Here is a 23040-nt window from a genome sequence, read left to right as displayed (position 1 = left end):
GGGTATCCTATGTATACGAAAAGCAAACCCATTCTCTAAGTGTGGATCCTTATCTAGCCAAAACAGCAATGTTCACACACAAGAGGGAGGCAACAGCAGGCTCAGGGAAAGCTGAGATTTTCAGAAGTACAAAAAAAGTTAGAGCCACACACACACACACACACACACACACACAAGTGGATTCAGTGGGAACAGAATCCTGACTGACTGCTCGGGGGGTGGGATAGAAAAGGGTGGGGGATAATGGAATGGAGTATCATGGAAGACTACGTGGCTAGTTGACTGGGATCCTGAGCAGGAGCACTCCACACTGCAACGTTTTGTTGCAGGTTCCACTTGTTATATCCCAATGTTTACACAGTATTTTGAAATAATAGTGTTGTATAGTTCTCAGAAGTCATCATATCCCAACAGCCTGTTTTAAAGCAGCAGCCACCCCACCCAATCTTATTGCCCTTACAATCTTAGCAGAGTAAAGAGGCTGTGAATGAATTTTGCTTCATGTGTGATGTCAACCTACCTAGTTGACACCCTTAGCAGAGTTCCACTTGCAGTAGAAGAAGAGGGCACGGTCAATTTTCATGATTCCTCTTTCCCCTTGTGCCTCCTGAAACATTGCTCTGGAAAGCTGAGGAACCCTCCAGAGCAGCACGAGAGGCAATACAGGGGGTTGCACAGGGAAGGGGGAATTGGCGAAGATCCCCCTTCCCTTCAGCGGGGAGCCTCTGCTGGATCATGGTGCCTTCTATGGACAGTAGAGCCCCTCCATTCATGGAATGGCAAACTGGACTCAATCCATTGGAATCAGGAATGGTTCCTCCCTAAATTATTATTTAGTCGTCGTTGTCGTCGTCGTCGTCCTCCTCCTCCTCCTCCGTGCTGTAAATAGTTTTAGAGGGAGAGGGTATTTCTTGCCTCCAACTGTGGTATGCTGCTTGAGCCATTTGTTTTGTTATTCCATGCCACTGACTCTCAGACAGTACATTTAGTTGGCTCCTGCATGGCACACTATTACACATATGGTATGGCACAGCTAGTTCAGGGGTAAGGGTTCAGACAGGGTAGTAGTTGAATCCCTTCTGGTCCATTAGTATCTATAAAGATTGGTTCTTAATAGCCTGTTCCTCTGGAAGACTTGTCACATGCTCTGTTCAGCAGGTCAGCACTTACCTGTACATAACCTAATAATAAAATACAGAGCCATTATTTACACAGGCCTGTACACCTGATTCCATTCACTTCAGTCAGCAGGGCTGGGCTCATTTGGGCATTCTTCCATGGGGAGCACAACCTGGCACTAAGACATCGCTTACTTTTTTTCTGGCCCTTCTCCTGTATCTTTTAACGGTTGTCTGATACACAGAATTTAAGCAGCTAAATTTTTCTTACCTCCTATCTCCATGCCAGGAAACCTATCGTCTGCACATTAGGCTATAAAGGACATAGGAGGAGGGCCAGAAAAAGAGTTGACAACCTAGATGTTGAGTGACTTATCCTGCATCAAATTGATTTAACCAGAATATAAAAAGTAACCCAGATTATCCAGGCTGTCAGTCGGATCCTTCTTTTCTTTCTGTACAGTCTGTGAAATATCACTGTCATTTCCCTTTTTGTTTCTCCATTTCAGTTCAGCCTACTTCTCTTCCTTTGCAAAAAGAAATGCTAAACCCAGATGATAATGTATTGTCTTGCTCAAGAGATCAGTCCTAGACTGTTGATATGGTAATGAGATATTTATTTTACAAAATCTTGAGTTAACAACAATAGTTTCTTGGATTTGTCTAAAGCCTTCGCTGTACAGAAACTATTATCTGGTTACTTTAGCAAATTATTTTCAGATGCGGGGGAGAGAGAGAAAGAACTGGAATAGATAGCTCCACCTAGTGGTTAAATCTCTTAAGACAGGTTTTGTTCAAAAGAGCAGCCAGGCACTTAAAGAGACAAATATTATTTTTCTACTTTCTCTCTTTCACATCTTCAGTTTAAAAAAAAAACTTTTAATAACAGAAATTACGCAACATTCTGTCAAGGTGCCAGGAGAAGGTCAGTGGTCGCATCTAGGAAAGCATTTCCTCCTGGCTACTGGCAGGTTCAAGATGCTAAGATAATGAGGAAAAAGACCATTTAGCTTCCCAGAATGGCCCTGCCTGCCTGGCAAGAAACAAGGAAGGTTTTTTGGAGCTTGTAGTTGAGTTTACCAAAGAAAAAGAAACACAAGCAAACTTAAATACATATTTTTAAAATCTTTTAAAATTATAAATAAATATAAATAATACCATGTCAGTTTTTATACATATTTCAATTGTACAGTCATTTACAATATTATATCAGTCAGTTAATAATTGCTGATATTGCCTCATAAGATACTGCTTAGAGACATTTTTTGATACAATAAGCAGTGAGAGCCAGTGTGGTATAGTGGTGAGACTGTTGGACTGGGAGTCAGGAGATCCGGGTTCTAGTCCCCACTCAGCCATGGAAGCTCACTGGGTGACTTTGGGCTGGTCACAGACTCTCAGCCTAACCTAGCTCTCAGCCTAACAAGAGGTCTAGTCCAACAGCAACCAGGGTTGCTGTTGTGAGGATGAAATGGAGAGGAAGAGGATAATGTAAGCCGCCTTGGGTTCCTTGCAAGAGGAAAAAAGTCGGGGTATAAATGCAATAAATTAATGAATAAATAAATAAATGTAACTTTACATAGCCGTTTCCTCTTTACAAGGTTCCTAATATTATTTTCTATTAGAAATACATGTTTTGTTTTCTTCCCCTTTCCTAAATTCCAGTGGACATAAGGGAGGGGGGGAAAGAAAATTAATACAGAAGAGAAGAAGCAGAAAGTCCTTCAGTGCCTCATGGCAATGCCCATACCTTTCATGGCACAGCAAAGATGGTTCCTCAGGCATAGGCCAAGTGCCAAGGCAGCTTCCCCCCACCCACCCACCCACAACAGGACATGGTGGTAAACAAGGCAGCCAGTATTCACACTCTTCCCCACTCCTCCCCCTGGTGCTTGCAGAACACATGTTCCTGAGGCAGAAGCTAAAAGCACCAAAATACTTCCTTCCTCCCCTCCCTCACAGTGTTGACATGTCAGCACTAGCTCAGAGCGGCAGGCAAGCTTGCTTCCTTCCCCGTCCCCTTCTTTCTGGTCACAGAAGTAGGCTAAGGATGCAGCTGTTTGGCCAAGCTTCCACAACACTTCTGCAACCATGACCAGAGCTCACCAATGCCACCACGATTATAGCCAGCAGGACCGGAGACTCATCAGTGAAGGTGCTGGAAGCAATCCCATGAAGACTTTCTTCTTTCCTGCCTTCTTAAAAGGCTTAATAGTGCTTTGCCTGTCCACACTGGACAAGCTAATCCTGCAGTTGTGCTTTATTACTCACTCACCCACCCTCCAAATGCCACAATTCAAGTTTTTAAAAAATACAGAATGACAACACAGAAAACACTACACAGCAACAATTTAATGAAGTTATCGGAGTGCTCTAAATGATGCTATTGTCATACAATCATGCAATCACTCTGCCTCAATTATGGAACTTGACGAAGAGTCCAGATATCGTTGTCTTCAAGTCATAACCCTCCCATGTTTCCCCTCCACTTCTTCTGCCTTTTTTTTCTTTCCACAAAACATCCATTAAGGAAGAAAAGATGGAATAGCTGCACAATCTCTTTCGACTGGTAGCGCTAGAAGTGCTCCATCTGGAAGCACCCTGATTCTTCATAAAAAGTGAATGAACAAAACATCAGTTCCAGAGGAAAGGGGTAGTGTGGAAACAACTTTGGTAACATAGCACTGAAACATTTAGATATTTGATATTGCACATATAAAGACCAGCGATCTTGCTTCCCTCATTGATCAAAAGATTTTTAATATGTGAAATTTCTGACTGAGAAAGATCCATTATCTGAGGATATACAAATGTCTTCTTACTGATTCTGACAAATTCAGTGTTATTGTGGCAGAGGAAGGGGTAATGACTTGTTGAATAACATTTTCCCAGATTTGGGTGTACCCCTAAAGTTTTGTAAGGAAAATACATACTCTTCTACTATAAGAATAGTTACCTGGGGAAAAAATAGGGTTTTGAATCCCCCCTCCCCTTTCTGTATACCTATGCCATGTTTCACCATCCTAGTTTATCTAGAAGATGGTTTTAATGTATGGTATATCCATTTTATGTAAATAAGAAGCAGTTATTCTATGGTTTGAGATCTTTGTACAAAACATTTGATGCCTTCATCACCATAATTTATAACCACAGTTCTATTGAGTAGTTGCACCTATTTTTGTTCTGAATTCTGCTCTTTCAGCAGTTCCTGGCTTTCCATTAAATATTGCTGTGACTTCTTGAAATGTTCTGTTCTGGTTAGAAAGTCTGGATTTTCATATTGAAAAGGGCTTTTTGTCTTTGAAGAGAACTAAAGAAGGATAAATGTTATTTGAAATATTAGCTTTGCTTTGTTCCACCTGTAAAGGTGATTCTTTATTATAATCAGTAGATGTGGGAGACAATGTAGCCTTGGGAACAGAGATTTCAGCATTCTTAGTATTGCAAGACATCTCAGTTCGTTCTTCATAACTGACATCTTTAAACTCTGGTAACAAAGAAGACTCCCGATGTGTTGTTGTTGGCATTTTACCTTCATTGCTGCCTTCATCAAGTTGATTGTTCGGAACTTCTTGCAAAAAACTGTCATTATCCATATGCACATTATTGTTTATTTCAAGACCGATGTTACTATCCAGGTGTGTGTTTCCAGTTTCAGGAGAACTGGGGACACTTGCTATATTAGAGATCATGGTCACTTTGACAATGCTTTTATGAAATGTTTTGCATTTGTTACTTTCCCACTCATCCCTGGTTTGTGCTTCTTCATTCAGACCCACTGAGTCCACTGGTGTATCTGGGATAAGCATTTTAGTCAATTCCTTGTTGCTTTCTGTCTTTAATTCTGCTCTCAGCTGCTGTGTTTTTGTTCCATATTCTTCCATATCATTAATTCCATCCAGTATCTGAAGTCCTTCCTTTGTAGTGAGATGCCCATTGACATAAGAATTAGGAAATGCACTGCTCAAGAGATCTGGAGATTTTGGCCTGTTTATGTCCTTTTCTGTGGGAATTTGGTGTCCACTTGATGCTGGTATTTCCCCAAAACTATGAGACTCCATGCTAGCTACATGTTCTTCTGCACATTCAGACTGTCCAGCCCTTTCATGCTTTTCCAGTCCATCTTTCATGGTTAGGTTTTCATCTTGTCTTTTTAACAGATCTAGATTCATGCCTTGTGCTATAGACTCAGTAATCTGCTGAAGCTGAAAATCATCTTCATTGATGGGCTTTTGCAAGTCAAGTTTTTCTGCTTGGCCAGTGAGAGCTGGAGCAAGGCTATGTTTTTTTTCTTTTGCAGCAGCCATCAGAGAATTCTGATGAAAAGGCAAGACTGCAGTCTCTGTAGCATCATCTTTAAGCTCTCTAGAATTCACTGATATGGGAATATTACTTACTCTGTCCTGTGAAATACATGGTGACTGGTCAGATGAAAGAGCAGTAACAGAAGCAGTCATCCTTGAAGTCCCATTTGGTGAGAATGGAGGTGATTGGCTGGTGCAACTTGGCATTTGTAAATGCTTGGCTGGTGAGGTGCCCTCAGTAATTCTCATGTCAGAAATACTCTTAGAAGGACCAGAGAGTGATGTAACTGCATTCTTGCCATTTTCTTCAGGCAGTCTCCCAGCAATTGCTTCAGAGTAAATAATCACTTTGCTGCTCTCCAGTATCTCTTGGGTAGCCACAGAATATTCTGATTTTCTTTTTGTTTTTCTTCTTGTTCCTTCCTTCTTGGAAGTATGTTGCAATTGTGTATGTTGACGACATGAGCATTGTTCTGTGTTTTCTTTAGGAGGACATTTTTCAGGATGGACTCTTACTTTTCTAAAGGGATGTAAATTTAACTTCACAGTTAAAGAATCCCATCTTTTATGTTTTATTTTATGCTTCTGAATCAGTTCATTCTCTTTTTTCCCAGGATCTGCAGGGATAGGAGATAGTTTCCTTTCTCTTTTTTTTGCTTCTGAATTGCTAAGTGATTTCCTTGCCAGAGCAGGTGATGGGTTTCTTTGAATACTCTCATGCTGTTGCTTGTTCTCAGGGGATCTCTCCTCACATAAGCTGCTAGTTGACAAATCCACCTTTTTTACTGTTGCTAGGTCAGGTACATAAAAACTAACATTCTTGGGTTGATATGTTCTCTTGATTGCTGGTGATAATGGCATCTCTTCATCACTCATGCAGCAACCTCCTGCTCTTCTGTTCTTAACTTCATGCTGCTCTTTCTCCAACCTTAATTTTTTGCCATGGTTCTGTTTCTTTTCTGTTGGGTAGTCTTGATGTTTATCACAGTCTATGTATTTACAGATAAGGAAGGTGTCTAGCTGTGGAGTAATATTTTTACTCCTTGCTAACGATCCACATTGATCATTCCACTGTGATCTATGGCTTTCTAATGCTGCTCGCACACAATGTTCCTTTGACTCTTCTGGTGTGTTTGTGGCTGATGACAAGGCTGTAATAAGATGCCTTTGCCTGTAAGACTTTAAGCAGTCATTGTTCTCTGTTTTAGATGGAGACTGACACAATTCATTTGCTAATTGTTTCCCAAACCTCTCTTTCGCCAAAGCACATGCAGGCCTTGAACATCTTCCACAGAATGTGTCACTACTGATTCCTGCTAAACAGAAGTGTTGAAACTTAGCACATGTAGAGGGAGTTCTCTTACACTGACTAAACAGATGTTTGGAACACCTATGCCAGTGGTGCCAAAAAAAGTCTTCCCTGCTTATGGGAAAACACAGGACAATTAGCTAATATCTCACTCTTAGCAAATATATTTTACAGTACAAAGCAGTGGCTAATAAATTCATCCATAGCGGCCACATATTTAACATTTGAACTAACTGAATACTGAAATTAAGAAAGCTTTGTTCTTGACCAGAACTATCTATACAGAAAATCATATATTCCTGGTAATACAGAGGTACAGCTCCTCTCTTGGCTACTGTCTACTGATAATTATGGTGCTAAAATTGAAACAACCCTCTCCGAAGTGTCTACTTCTCTACCCTACCTTTCACCCCATTTTCCAGCCCTCTTCCTACATGTCTCTTAACTCTTTCTCTTTCCATTTCACTTGATGGATACCCTGATGTCCTGGTATACTCTCTCTGCACCTCCCTTATTCTGTTCCTGGATACTATCTTCCCTGCCATTATCCCCTCCTGTCCACAAAAACCCTATTCTCTGCTGTTCTCTTTCTACCCACTGTCCCTGAGTGACCTTATCACATCCCATGGTTTTTCAGTATACACTAATGACATTCATCTCTAACTTTCTACCCCAGAATTTGCCCCCTTCCTCTAATTATAAATCTCCAAATGTCTTTCTAATGTTTGTTTATTTATGTATTTATTAAATTTATTAATTGCCCATCTGGCTGGTCACCCAGCCACTCTGGGTGATGTACAAAGCATATAATAAAACAGTTTAAAACAATAACATTCTACAATAAAAACATTTTCTAAAATACCCTAACCCACCCCAAATGCCTGCCTGAACAACCACGTTTTTAATGCACAGCGGAAGCTCATTAAAGAGGGGGCATGGCGGAGTTCCCTAGGGAGGGAGTTCCACAGAGTGGGCGCCAACACAGAAAAGGCCCTCTCCCTCGTCCCCACCAGTCTAGCTGTCCTGCCTGATGGGACAGAGAGAAGGCCATCCGAGGCTGATCGAGTTAAGCGGCCTGTCTAGTGTTGCTGGAGGTGCTCCTTAAGATAGGCTGGGCCGGAACCATATAGGGTTTTAAAGGTCAAAACCAACACCTTGGATTTGGCCTGGAAAACAACTGGTAACCAGTGCAACTCCTTCAGCACTGGAGTGATGTGATCTCGCCGGCAGCTGCCTTTAATCAGGCAAGCCACCGTGTTCTGCACCAGCTGCAGCTTCCGAACCGTCTTCAAGGGTAACCCCACGTAGAGCGCATTACAGTAGTCTAAACGAGAGGAGACCAGGGCATGTACTACCGATGGGAGCAGATGGTCGGGAAGGAAGGGGCGCAGCCGCCATATCAGATGGAGTTGATACTGCTCTGTCTGGCTCACAGCTGACACCTGAGCCTTCATGGACAGCTGGGAGTCCAAAATGACCCCCAGGCTGCGGACCTGGTCTTTCAAGGATAGCCGTACCCCATCCAACACCAGGTCAACATTCCCCAGCCTCCTCTTGTCTCCCACCAAAAGTACCTCAGTCTTGTAAGGGTTCAGCTTCAGCTTATTCCTCCCCATCCCGCCACTCACTGTCTCCAGACATTTGGACAGGGATTCTACGGCCAACCTTGATGAAGATTTGAATGAGAGGTAGAGCTGTGTGTCATCCGCATATTGATGACACCGCACCCCAAACCTCCTCATGATAGCCCCCAGCAGCTTCACATAGATGTTAAATGTTTGCATTTGGATGCTAGGAGAGACCCAGAATCTAAAGAAATGTTTGTGCCTCCCTACGAACTGGTTCTTATATTACAGCTATCCTACACTGCTGTAGGAACCCTACAGGGAGAATTATATATAAGGAGCTAATCATGTGGGTTACTCTTGACATCAGGATCATGCCCACACCTCGGATATGGGAGCTAATCACTTGCACATCTGTGACCCCTGACATGGCACTTCTCTTGTTCTAATGTGACTGGAGCATCAAGTCACAGCCCCCAGCTTCTGCAACATGAGGAGCATCTCTCTGTCCCATCAGCCAGGACAGCTAGACTGGTGGGGACGAGGGAGAGGGCCTTTTCTGTGGTGGCCCCCACTCTGTGGAACTCCCTCCCTAAGGAACTCCGTCATGCCCCCTCTTTAATGAGCTTCCGCTGTGCATTAAAAACGTGGTTGTTCAGGCAGGCATTTGGGGTGGGTTAGGGTATTTTAGAAAATGTTTTTATTGTAGAATTTTATTGTTTTAAACTGTTTTATTGTATGCTGTACATCGCCCAGAGTGGCTGGGTGACCAGCCAGATGGGTAATTAATAAATTTAATAATAAATAAATAAATAAAATCAGTAAAAGCTGAAGCACTCTCTCCCATTTCCCCTCCCAGGAAGAGAACTCACCTTGATTGAATTTTGGATGCTCCTCTAGTCTTGTAGTTATTGAGTCTTCCTCCCACTGCCCAGAGTTTTCTGGGCTTCTAGTTCTTCTTTGGAAATGCTTTTGGTGTGGTACATCTGCTTGGCTAGGCACAGCTGTATTCCCAGAAGATCCTTGAGGATAAGACTGTAGCAGTCTACAGTTAAGGCACAAGAAATGGTCAGTTTTCATCTGTTCATTCTCCTTTTGAATGCTTCTGAGTGGCATTTTTAGGCCTGTGTACTTAGACTCTGCCTTTACTGTTTCTTGATGGCTATTTTCCTGTAAAAATGGCATTTCCCTGCCAGACCCCAACATGGGCATGACCTTTATTTCATTTTCCTGAGTTAAGTGGCAGTTACAGTATCCCTTAGTGAGGTAATTTCTTGACTCATGACCACACTGGGATTCATCTAGGGTTCTGCAACAGCAGTTTTCTGATGAGTGTTCATTTGCCTTGCCGTGTTGAAGTTTCCTGTTAAAGAGGGCTAAAACTAGGCAAGTGAGACCAACACCTCCTGTGACAAATACAAGGTTTATCAAACATAAAATCAGGTAAATTAAAGTGGAGGTCATTAGACATTAAACATACAAATCAAATGTAATAAAACAAAATAGCTAAAGGGATAATCCTGCTATATGAGATTATTAAATGCAAGGAAGGGGGGTAGCACAGGAATCCAATTAAATTCCCACACATTTTTTTATCTATATAATTCTATCATTCTGTGTGGAGTGTCTTCCATAGCAATTATTCAAGGAGGAAATGAATTTGTAATGACTGGAAATATATCTGCGATCTCCTTAAAAGAGAAAATAGATTTAATATTTATATTTGGAGGGGCAGTTGCTGCATGGAAGAAATCCTAAAGTCTGGACATACACAATCTGCCTCTAAAAAGTAATTTTTCATTCATGAACGGTTCTCTACCACCATCCAAATGAAAGTCAAGTCCACAAAAGAAAGGTTATATGCGTTTTGTTTTTGTTTTGTTTTTAAAAAGAATCATAGCTGTATGTTTTGTTCCATGAGACTTGTAGCAGCTTTGTGTATGTGTGTGTAGTGGGGGTGGGGGGCAGAGGAGAGGAGTTTGATTTAGATCAGGAAAACTGTACAGAGGAAAAGCATCAAGGACAAAGTGTTCCTCATTGAGTAAGCCAAATCAATTTAACAAATGGACACATCTGTTAGCACTTCCTAATATAAGGAGCTACACTTTAAGTACACGCCAGCTCTACAGGAATGTTTTCATTGGCAAGGTGTGGTGACTTCAGCTGGCATTTCAGCAGGCCCATAGAGGGGTCCACCTCTGGCCCCCACACACAATTTTTCCCCAAGCCCTGGTGTAGTTCATGTTTCAGTTCAGTTGAAGGCAAGATGACTCCATACCCTTTATTGCCTTATCTGTCCTGTATTTCCTTTCAATATTGCATTCTGAGATCCTAAGGCTGAGGACTTGACTTCTATTAGGTTGGATCTCTACAAATAACCAGTGGTGTAGTGGAGCCAGGACTCGCAGGAATGCAGTGCCAGCACTTTTTGATTAGCAGAGATGCTGGCATCATCTGCCACCCCCTCTCAGAATTCCCTGTTCCCTCTGAGCTTAGTTTCAATCTTCACAGTAGCTTGGGATGGAATGAATTTTCTCAGTAACAATATATTGTTCCCTGTTGTAATGCAAAGTATTTTGTGGTGGCTTGGTCTTGAATGGGAAATAAGACCCATTAACAATTTTTCACCAGAGACCTGTTCCTGGTGGAGATGAGAACTGCTAGAACTGGTTTGTTGATATGGATCCACACAGCTGCCTGCATTTTTGGACTTCCCTTGGAGGTATGGATATGGGAACTGTCTGATGAGCGCTTGCACTTCAAAATTTACCATGACACCACTGTGAATGACTCTAGAAATTATTCTAACCTGCAGCTTAACTATCCTGTTTCCCTCGGGTTATCCTCCCTACTTCCCAAATGTCAAGAAGCAAATGCAGGTAGAATATGCATATTCTTCCTTGAGAATGTATATTCTTCCTTGAAAGCAAAACCTACACCAGGGCTTAATCTCTGGGGCACTGCACCATGCAAAACAAATTCATTTAAAATAAAAGCTATTTTTGAGTGATAAAAATTATTGTTCTTTAAAAGCTGATTTAAAAAAAGAAAAGAAATTCACGTGTATTCTTCAGGTCCTTACAAACACAGGGAAGACTCATATGGACAGGGAGTGATGAAATTGTACAGGTACCAATATTAACAGTTAAATAAAAAGCAAGTTTCAAAAATCCATGTCACTAAAACTTTTCCTAGGCCAAGTCAAAAGTAAAAACAAAACACAGTGATTCAAGCTTTTGAGTTTTCCAGAACTATCCATCAAGGAAGACGGTAAACAAAGGAAAAGAAGGTGGGGGAGTGGATGATGTTCAAGCCGTGGAGTCTGGTGGAGAGTTCTGAAGAACCAAAAAGCATGTGCAGTACTTTGTGACCTTTGAGTTGGCCTAATAAAAGTATTACAATGATAAGAATTTTGGAAGTTTTCCGTAGGATTTTTTCTTTTCGCCCACACAGCTACTGTCACTTTTTGTGTGACCTGGGGAATACCAAATAAAAAGCAGCTTTCCTCACTAGTCTATCTGCAGTATGGTACCAGCAATATTAGTCAGGATAAATATAGAAAGTATTATAATACTAGCTATAGGTCCATCAGGTTTTACAGGCAGTAACTGGGGGATGAGATCACACACATACAAATTCCTTGTGCTGCCTTGAAAAATAAAAATATTTGGCCGGGGTGGGATTGGAACCCAGGTTCCCTGGGATAAGTCATAACGTCCTGCCTACTCTGCCATAGTGCCATGGAAGATGCAACCCACCCAGGAAAATTAGACACTCCCTATATGTTAGTCCTGTCATGATGAGACCCTGAAATATCATCCTCCCCATCTAGTTTTATGTGAACCTGTTGAAACACATCTGCAAATTTGAGCTAGTGTGTGTTTCAATAATGTACCAGTGAGACTGAAGTAATCCAAGCAGTAAGAAGGAAAACTTGGGTCGTTTTACATGTCTTCAGCTTGGTTATATCTCTAGCTGCTTCGGTATTCAAAATAAAAAGCTAGTGGAGTAACTGGTTCTGTCTGGCTCCAGAGGAGAAATATCACTTATCAATTCATCCAGTGGCCTCACAGTCTTGTTTTCATCTTGGCAGTCTCCCTTCCACTTACAACCTGTGCCTAACGCTTCTTAGCTTGTGAAATGAAATGAGATCACAGCCTGAGGTGGTATAGCTTTAGGCAATGGTATAGCTTTGGGCAACACTTTTGACTCCAAGATATATTTTTACATGTGTCTGTTCAAGGACAGGGAACTCTGTATTGTCAGGTGAACAGAACACAGGATCATATCAAAGGAGTAATTGATCCACCCTTCCAAAATAAAAATAAAAAATATTCTGGTAGCAGAGAGGCAACAGTGCCACATAACATGTGAGAGTTGGCTCTGATGATATGTTGGAGGCAAATGTGTGCAAAAACACTGCTCAAGCAGTCTAGTCACATAAGCAGTGTAACATGGGAGCAGTGGACTCATGAAGATCTCCTGTTTTATTCTGTGATGTAAAAACAATGCAACATGGGGAAACACTGGAATCAGCACACTATGCAGTAGTGTCTGCCCACAACATCTTCTCAAGCATACCTTTCAGTAATGCTGGCCCTTAGACTTTATTTTAAGGCTTTTCTACATGAGAGGTTTTCTTCTGCTGTAATTTGGCAGCCTTCTAACACTGAACTACAAGGGTGGGAAGGAAGAAGTCTTAAAATGAAAAAAGGAAAAACGGGAGGTAGAAGGAATTTGCACATCACCTGTCCACCACTCAGCCTACTATACTGAGTAGCAGGAAATAGCACAAGGACTGACAGAGCTGCCTTGTGGCTTATGGGAACAGGAGACTCAGTTGGCAAAACCAATCCCTGACAAAACCCTTGTGTCACCTGCTTTTAACTGAGAGCTTTTCAAACTGTGATGGTCTGGATAATAGTAAGACACAGAGGGTCCTACTTAGGAACAAGCTGTTGGATTTGCTGGTTCTCATGTTCCTTCTGGCCTTATGAGTCTAAGATTCCTTGTTTTTGTTTTTGTTTATAAAATGGAGTCCAAACATTTAAAAAAAAAAAGTTCAGAATGGAGCAGGTGACAAACATAGTAAAGGAATTGTTACCTAGGAAGGAAAAGACAGCTACCAGTGCAACGTCTCGCCCATAGTTCCTTCTCCTGTTTTTTAAAATGCCAGGAGGGTGTTTAAGTGCAGACTTACAGTTGACCTCTGTGAGCTCAAGTAGATTGATCACTGATGGGTTTTCAGAAGCTCTGCAGCTCATGTTGTCAGCATTTCTGAGTGTCCTTGATGAGGAATTCACGTATTTCCTTAGAAAGGAGGCTAAATCATAAAGTTTGCATGTGCAATTCCACCAATTCTGGTCTAAGCTTAGAAGGCTTAACTGAGTGAGTGAGGAAAATGTGTCAGGAATAAGGGCTAGTCTGTTTCTTGAAAGGTCGATCTCCATCAGTTGGGTGAGGCCATGGAAGGCTGCCTTTGCAATGGAATTAATGAAATTGTTTGATAAATCCAGGATCCTGAGGTTGCCAAGGTTTGCCATCTCAAAGCTGTCACCTGTGATGCTAGTAAGCTGATTTCCATTTAAATGGAGTCTAATAAGGTCCTTCATGTTCTTGAACCAGGTTCCATGAATGCTGTTCAAAATGTTGCTGCTCAGCACCAGTACTTGAAGCTTGTGGAGTTCATGAAATGTACTGTATGTGATAGAAGAGCTTGATATGTGGTTCTGGTCCAGAAGTAAAGTCTTCAGTGTTCTAAGTCCAAGAAAAGCATCATCTCTAATGGTTGTAATCCCATTACTGCTGAGTCTTAGTAAAGTTGCATTGAGAAGGATGGACAAGTTAAAACCTTCAATTGACTTGATACTTCCATCAGTAATTATCAAAGCTTTTGTGGATGCAGGAGCAGCTGTATGAAAGGAACAGAAATGTAGTTATATTTCTGTGTACATGTAGGTTGGCAGTTCATATCCTCTGCCTTAATGCTAGCCAACTGATATTTAATGGAGTTACAGATGGAAAATACTTTTTCATTTGCTAAAGAGGGGAATTAATACTTTTTCATTTGCTAAAAAACCTTCCCATTCTGATTGACACAATTATATACCAGCATTCTTGAAATAAAACATCATTTTGATGAATCACTGAGGCTGTGATCCTATACCCACTTACCTGGGAGCAAGCCTCACTGAATTCATTGGAACTTACTTATGAGTAGACATGGATAGGATTGTGCTGTAATTTCTTCACCTTATACATATAGAGCTGGAGAGGGCAACATAAGTCCAATGTCAGAATAAATTCATTAGTCTTCAAAGTGTCTCAAGTTTCTTGTTGCTTTATAAGCTCCATAGATAGCATGCAGCCATCAAAGCACATTTGCATGGCTCACAAGTCTGAAAATGCCAGGTTTTTAAAACCTACGTTTCTAGTCCTCATGGCTGCAGATATAGCAAGTTTGAAAATACGCTGTAAAAATACAAAAGGATCAGCTTGGGCAGACAGAGTGGTCAACCAGGACAGCTTGCCCACTGTCTTTGAGTATACCATGTGGATGGGGGGATGTTTCAGTTTCACGTGACAGTTAGGGTTAAGCTTAAGCCTCAGGTTAGGATTGGATTGGTAAGATCTGGATCCCTATGCTGGAACCAGGGCTTCAGTAAAGCCTAGCTTGGGCAGACAGGCTGAGTGGTCATCTAAGACAGCTTGCCTAGTGTCTTTGAGCGTACTGTGTGGATGGGGAGATGTTTCAGTTTGATGTGAGGGTTAGGGTTAGGGTCAGGAATAAGAAGACAAGTCCACAGTCTTTATTTCTTCAAGTCACATGAAATTCCACCAGTTGTTTTTTTTTTAAGTTTTGGTGGGAAGGTTTCACATTTAACTGTAATATTTTCGAAAGAACAAGGTTAATATGAACGTTGCATTTCATTATGTTAACATGAAACTAGATATGCAGATTAGAGGTGATGGATGATAGGTTTCTCTGCTAATTCCGTCTCCCCAAATTCCTGACAGAAAACGGTAGTTTTGTTGTGTTATCTGAACAGGATAGGGAGGTCAATGAAACGCAATACAAGAATAGGTCAACTGAGTGACTTATTCTTAAATTGACTAGTGCTTTTTATAGCACTATTTCTCTACTAAAAACAAGAAGAAAAAGAGGGAATCAGTAATTAAAGCCTGCCACCACATTGGAAGAGAAATTGACATCGGGGCAATTCTAGAAAGCTTCTAGGAGGCAAATCAGGGGCTATTCCTCACTAATCCCAGGCCTGGATCAACAGGAAGTGATAAAATGGGCTAAATCTGAGAACACGAGACATTTCAATTAGCATTTGAAAGAACCTTTACTAAATGGAATGTACTTGCGACGAGTAGGCATTATAGAGGGATCTTGACTGTGGGAAAGGACATTCCTGGATACTGTAGCAGTATATTTACTGCTGTGTGGAACCTCTGTTTTAATTCCACTTCCAAGTAATTGCAGAAAAGCATTGCCTCCCATGCGCAGTGTACAGAAGCACCTTAAGTTAAAAGCTGTTAACAACATTACGGCCTGATACCAAGACTTTGAGTATCATGGGACCTGCAATACATTGTGGTGATGGAATTATATGTCCTAGCACCTTTACTCTGGTAGATGATTCCCACAACTATCTTTCTACTATCCAGTTATTCAGGCAGATGGATAATGGCAGAAATCTGCATAGAACCTGTTCTTGTCAATGGTTTCACTTCATACCTAATATTACTGGTGGAGCCATACAGCACATGATATTTCAGAACAGGTTCCTGGTGGAACTGCATTACAAGGCCCCAAGCTCACCTTGAGATGTGAAATTGTATGGATTGGCCTTATTTCCTAATTTAAGGAAGTGAAGAGGCGGGGCTGTCCTCTCTTTCCTTTCAATATTTTGGAACCTCCTGGGTTTATGCTATATAACCAATACAATAGCAGAAGTTATGCATATACTATCTGGCATTCCTTGTGACCTTTCACTCCAGAATCTAAGCACAATAAATCAAGAGCAGACAAATACAATAGAAACAGATGCTGCTCCCTTAACTGGAGCAGCATCACCATACGTTATGCCAAACTCTTCAACTGAATACCATAATCTGTTTCCCTGTTCTGTCTGGCTTAACTAGGGATGTCAGAGAAATCCACAATGGAACCAAATACTTTGGATTTTCATGAATTTGACCTGCAGATTCTGCAGTTGACTGGCTTTTCCCCTGACAGGCAGATTCCATGGACTTGTGGACTGATTTTCTAACTTTCCCGAATTTTGCACAAATATCATCATGCAAAATTTAGAAACTGCCAAAATGCGCATTTCTCCCGTAGGCTGAAGCTTGAAAATGTGCGTGGGGGGGATTTGCACATTTTTTGCATGTACAGATTTGTGCAAATGCGCATTTGCACAAATTCGGATACCCCCAAAATCCACTTCTGGGCATGGGCAGACAATGGAATGAAAGGTGCCTGACAATCCACAAGATGTAGACGGGACGGATTTTACACCATCCATACATCCCTAGGATTAAGTCAAAGCCAGCTTTCCCACTTCAGGCCCCATGCTCATTCAGATGCTGGCCTAAATTCATCAGAAGCTTCCAATAACACTCATTTGTTCCCTGCATATCAATATTTTGTGTCCTGTATTCTGCCATGACATATTTGTTCTAGAAACAGAAAACCATCCGTTCCACAAGATCTCAAAGTTGTTATTATTACTATTATTATTGCTTTCATATTCAAGAGGATGTTCCCTCTTTCTAACGGAGGTGAGAAACAAACAGCACTTTCAGTTGAGCATGGGGCAGGAAGCAAACACTGTCTGATCTTCCCACATGCTGTGCAGCCACCTTGCCTCAGTCCTGACCTGATGCACCCCTGCTATTCCCAGGAAGGGTCTCCCCTGAGTAGTGCCTCTCACTTGAGCTATCCCATACAGAGGCTAATGTTTGTCTGTGCTGGGAGGTCATTTACTGTTTTCCCTTTACAATATGGATTGTATTTGCCTCAGGCAAATGTAATAAACTTGACAGGGGATCTGTTCTCTTATTGAAGCCTTGGAGGATTTCCGATGGGACTCTCGTTATGCATTTGAATACAGCCCCACTGCTGTGATATATATTGCTTTTAAACAAATCCTCTATAGGATCAAGAAGATTAGCCTTGCCATAGCCTGCGTATCATAGAGTGGCAATAATAATGACTAGTGGTTGACTACAGCACTGCCATTAACTGAGTAGCAATGTTTGCAAGATTAAAGTTGGTGTTATTATGGGTTAACATGACAGGACCATTATTTTAACAATTCTTTATCATATGATTACATTTAGACTCGTTAGAATGAGGCAGAATGGTTGTGAAAGCAAGCTTCCATTGCTTTTGCCAATTATTGGTACAGTGATACTTTTTTTACTAACCCAAATAAACACAGAATTCTTCATGAGGCAGAATAGAAGTGCAGTTACATACAATGCATTGTTGCTTGCAAATGAAGATACAGTAACAGTTGGATCCTAGACATTGCAATGCCTGCATATAAATGTTTAAATGTAGTGTTCCTCATAGCAAAAGCATAGAAGGTGTGCCATCGATGAATAATACTTCTTGATCTTAGTATACACTCCAGCACAAAAGCTTAAGGTGAAGCTGTTAGACAAGTGGTTAGAGGGCTAATAATAATAATAATAATAATAATAATGTGCACCAAAATGTTATGCTGTACAGTTGCTGGTTGAAGGCAATCGAATTACTCACGAAACCAGCATCTCTAATTCAATCCCTTATTCCTCATTTTTAGGGAGATTTGTAACTTTAATGTCTTACTGAAACCAGAAACCATATAATGGAAAACTTCTCCAGTATCACTTGCGTTGAGCAGGGTGCACAGACCTGGCAGCATCCACTGAGCTTGCTTTGGCTGCCCTATAAGACATTAACAGGAAGTAGCTAGCTGCCAGTAGTCTAGTTAGGCTTAGCAGTAGGCTGTCGACTCTTCTTTGGACTCAGGGCTGGCCCTACCATTAGGCAGAGGGAGGTGGCTACCTCAGGCAGCTGATTTTGTTATCAAAGGGCAGCGAATTGTTAGTTGTAGTAATGTTGCTGTTGTTTTTGGGGAGAGGTGCTTGTGGGATTTTTTTGCTTCAAGGGGCCAAAATAACTTGACTACACTTTTGCTTCAAGGGGCCAAAATAACTTGACCACACTTGGGTACTATGCAGCTTGAATGGGAGGGGTACTATTTGCTGTTCTGTCTCAGGCAGCAGAACTTGCTGGGCTGGGCCTATTTGGACTGCATATAGCTAGATTCTCTCCTCAGCTCCTATTCCTTTCTCTCTCACTCACACACACACCCTCATCTCATCTAATCTCACTTATTCCTATCCCAGTCTTACATAACTTGATCATTCCCTAGCTTTGGTGTTTCTTAGCCATTTAACTTAATCAGTTTCTTGATTCACATTCCCTTCATCTGAACCACAATCTTGATCTTGCAATAGTGGTTCTGGGCAAATTCCCTAGTTCTGGATCTAACTTCAGTTCAGTCCTGGATCTGAACCTCAAGTTCAGCTCCATTCCTACAAGGTTCTCACTAATTCTGCCACTACAAAGACTAAAATGAGTTGAAAACTGAGATGTCATATCTCAGATTTGATCTCTCTAGTGTCAGGTTTGTTTATAAAATGCAACCTAAAAGTTTATTAGCTTATTAAAGTGATTGCTATGAACACCCAGGAACTCTGTCCAGAAATGTATAGCCTTTATGAAGCAATCCTTATTCCCACTAATTGAAGCTATGAGAAAATATTATATTTTACGTATTTCTGGGTATGCATAGACAGCATGATATGGGATACTTTCAGCATTGTTTTGGACTGCCTTCGAAGCACAACCTTGAATGCAAACTCATGGGTGTTGAACAGCAAGCAAAGAAACATTTACATTATTCCCTGGAAACCACTGACTTTCACACAGCATTCAATTACAGTGTGGTTTAATTAAATTGGCATCAATTCTTCCACGTAGAACAGTTTCAAAGTCAGGGAATTCATCTTACAAAGTGGAAGCTTAATTTGTATTGATTTTGATTAGGGCTTAAAATCATTGGGCCCTTCTCTCCCCACAGCCAAATTAGCCTCTCATTAAAAGCCAAAGCAGACACAATGGCAGCCATGGGTAAAGCACTTTCCCGCATGAGTATTCCATGAATGGCCATAACGGATAGATACATTTAACACTTGGATTACTCCTTATTTAGGTAAGTTAGCAAGGCAGTGACACACCTGGCCAGGTCATCGATTGCTGGCATGCTAACTCTACACACAGCTCAACTCATGTGGTACATGTGTTTCTACATGGTGGGGAATGCTTACTGAGGCAAGCACCATCCTGCCTATTTCGAGCCTGATAGAAGCCTTCTTATATTAGTGTAGTTTTCTAACCAAGTCCTACACTGGCTTTCAAAGCTTAGATTCTTGTTTCTTAGAATATACAGACCCACACACACACAGCCCAAGATAGCCACGCTTGGAGTTTTTTGTCTCTTCCCAACCCACCCACCCCAGTTTTTGTACCACCTAGCCTGATGAAGAATTCTGAAGAACTCAGAAGCTTGCACATTTCTGTGGAATTTTGGCAGGTCCTAATCAAGTATTCCCCAACTGTGGATTTTGGATTTCTTTCTTACAGTTTGCTCCAGTGAAAGATTCCACTTAAATAGATCCCATCTTGAAGGGCATGCAGTTAATATATTTTGTGCAAAGGGTTCAACTATGCAAGTTACTTGTAACAAAGCAAGCTGTAAATGCTATCTATCCAGGAACCCTGCCTTGGCTCATTGGATCATTTGGGTGCCCATTCAGCCTGATGCTTTCACAAGTGGATACCCGAGGAGTACTTCTGGAAGTAATTGTATTGGTGTTATGGTAGAACTAGTAGTTCATTATGGCTCATACTGAATTAAGCAACTAAAGCACATGGAAGATGTTGTGACAAATATAAAGGTAAAGGTGTCCCCAACCAGTCGTGTCCAACTCTAGGGTGCGGTGCTCATCCCCGTTTCTAAGCCAAAGAGCCAGCGCTGTCCAAAGACGCTTCCGTGGTCATGTGATAAATATACCGTGCAATAAATGTCACCTTTATTTCTAAAGTTTAATAGCTTGACTCCAACATAGACTCATCACTGACAGCTGTCCTATATTCACTCAGTTTTCAATGCACAGATGACCCGTTGTGGTGGGGAAAGCCAAATATGGCTCAGTACTGTTGCTGCTCATAACTTTCTTCATATACCATGCTTTATAGAAGACAATGGGTTGGTTCCAGATTTAGTCATCCTCAGAGGAGACCCATTGAAATCAAAGGGATGGTCATGACTAACAAGCCCCATTGATTTCATGTATCTAGTCTGAGGATGACTAAATTTGGAACGAACCCAATGTGTTTTGCCAAGGAACAGCGTGATAGACCTGAGCTATCTTATCCATGTGCATAAGCATTTTCAGTGAAGAATATAGTCAAATGCTTAACTTTAAAACTAGGATTAATGGTGTCCTTTTGTTGGCAAAGGAAGAACTTTCCGAAGATTTGATTGGTCCACTGAAAAGTATCAATTTCTTTCATGTTTTTGGTTCTCAGGGGCCAAACATGGACTAAATACAGTATATAGCTTGAAACATCCATTTAAGTCCTACTGACTGCATTAAGCCATAAACCTAGTGTAGAGCCCATGTTTCAGTGCTTTTCTACCAAAATACACTTTATTTGGCAAATTTATCATGGGAATAGGAGACATAGGCACACAGAGAGCATCACAGAATTCTGGAAGTTACTGAATTTACATTCAGTATTAGATTTGGATCCTTTAATTTTTCCTCGTCTCATCATATGCAAAATGAGAATAATATAGCAAAACAGCCAGTGAAAAGCAGGATTTGTCCTGTGGGTCATTATTTATGATTTTAACAACTATTAGGCAAGGATCTTTTTTGCTGACTGCTGTAAGCAAATTTTCCTTTCCTAAGAATCAGCATGAAAACCACACTCTGCTTTGAAATTGTTAATCAGGTGTCTTATTAAATTGTTGACTTAAGCAAGCAATATGTAATGAACACAGCCACTGTATCTTGTTAGCATTTCCACAGCTCATTTAGCACCAAGAGGGGAAAAAACACATTCTTTCAGAATTATAATGCACTGTATGATGCTAATCTGTATCATTGGTACATCACTTAATCTTGCTAATGCTGAAGGATTCCTTGGCAGGGTTATAAGGCAATTGATAGCTCATTCAGCCAGCGGACAGCTTGAACTTTGCACAAAATGTGGACAAAACTTATTAAAATGATCTATTTTGTTTTTCTTAAAGCGTTTGGCTGAGTGGAATGACTCTGTTCTCAGTAACAAAGGTTTTCAATTACCTCTGAAGGGCTTCGAATAGTTTGGATAAGGCCTCTAGGCAAAGAGAAATGAAACAATGCTATCACTCTTCAGTCAAAATGTGAAAGGCTAGCTCTCTGAAAGTTTACCTCTCAGCAGCAGGCACAAGACGCAGTCAATACAATTACAGCTGTGCTGTGTGAGCTTACAGTATAGAATAAATATCAGCTCTCTTAAATTGTTGTACTTAGTTACCTAGTATATATGTTAATCCTTGACACAGAGTAATATCTTCAGAGCATACCACGCATGAAGAGGGGCATGATGCAATTAACTGAATCATCACAGCAAGCAGAATGAGCAATGCACCTAAAAGGGAAAAATAAAGGGTATATATATATCTATATCTTCACACTGACATTTTTATTATTCATTTATAAAGTGCATTCAGCAGTGAAGTAAATTAAGCAGTGATCACATTGCTTTAAAAAGAATTATAATATATTAAAAGTCAGATGTTGGCAAATTTTATCGGGTGGAAAAAGAACTATACGTTTCCATTTTTGTTTTCATTTATGAGTAAACACGTTTAGATTTTAGAAATGAACTAACCAGATTTCCAATTCTGGGAACTTGAAAATTAACAATGAATTTGAGGCACATTCTTGCAATCTAACTATTTGACTTTCCTGACTTATTGGACAGTGAGGCAAGCAATATTTGAGAATCAAAGAAGCCTCATTATTTTTTACTGAAAGAAAATTTCAGGAGCTGGGAAAGCATCCTGTATCTAGTTCAAATATGTTTGAACATGTGCTAAGACTCCATCAAAGTCAATGGTCGTTAAGCATATTTTTATGTTTGAAAACTTTGGTAGAATTGTAATTTGGACAATGGAAAAAATCGTGTTTATTCAGGTAGAAGGAACATCACACACAAATTCACAATACAATGCAAGTTGGTCAGTGGATGAGAGCATGTAGTAGGAACATAAGATGACCCCTGCTGGATCAGAGAGTCAATTGTCTATCACAGCCTTCCCTAATCTGGAGCCCTCCAGATGTGTTGGATGGCAACTCCCATTATTCCTAGCTAGCATGACTATTGGCCATTGAGAAAAAGGCTCACACAATAAAATTGGCCATGCTGGCTGGGAATTATGGCAGTTGCAATCCAACGCATCTGGAGGGCACCAGCAGGGCCAGCCTCAAAGGTAGACATGGTTGGGCTCCTGCTGATGGCCCACACCCCAGCAGGGGCCCATTGACAAGAGCTCCCTGGACTTCTTCATCCTCTTCACCATTGCAACCTGCTTGTTCATCAGCCTTTCACTGTAGCCCAGAGAAAA

The 23040-nt window shown here is 41.0% G+C and overlaps 2 protein-coding genes across 3 annotated transcripts in view; one reads left to right on the top strand and one right to left on the bottom strand.

Annotated features, from left to right (window-relative positions):
* The window catches only part of TNNI3K (TNNI3 interacting kinase), a 268089-nt gene that overhangs the window by 218738 nt on the left and 26311 nt on the right, over positions 1-23040 (top strand). The window lies entirely within an intron of this gene.
* LRRC53 (leucine rich repeat containing 53) lies at positions 4394-22035 on the bottom strand. The gene is made up of 4 exons (XM_084848286.1): positions 21948-22035; positions 13401-14207; positions 9169-9702; positions 4394-6735 (listed from the first exon to the last, which is right to left on the bottom strand). The coding sequence occupies exons 1-4, from the start codon at positions 22033-22035 to the stop codon at positions 4394-4396; spliced, it is 3771 nt and encodes a 1256-aa protein (XP_084704412.1).

The sequence above is a fragment of the Heloderma suspectum genome, chromosome 4 (assembly GCF_057233095.1).
Source record: "Heloderma suspectum isolate Gila_16-S chromosome 4, 16-S_ref, whole genome shotgun sequence".
In the NCBI taxonomy this organism is placed as follows: domain Eukaryota; kingdom Metazoa; phylum Chordata; class Lepidosauria; order Squamata; family Helodermatidae; genus Heloderma; species Heloderma suspectum.
The sequence above is the reverse complement of the archived record's forward strand: the minus strand, read 5'-3'. Positions and strand labels throughout refer to the sequence as shown.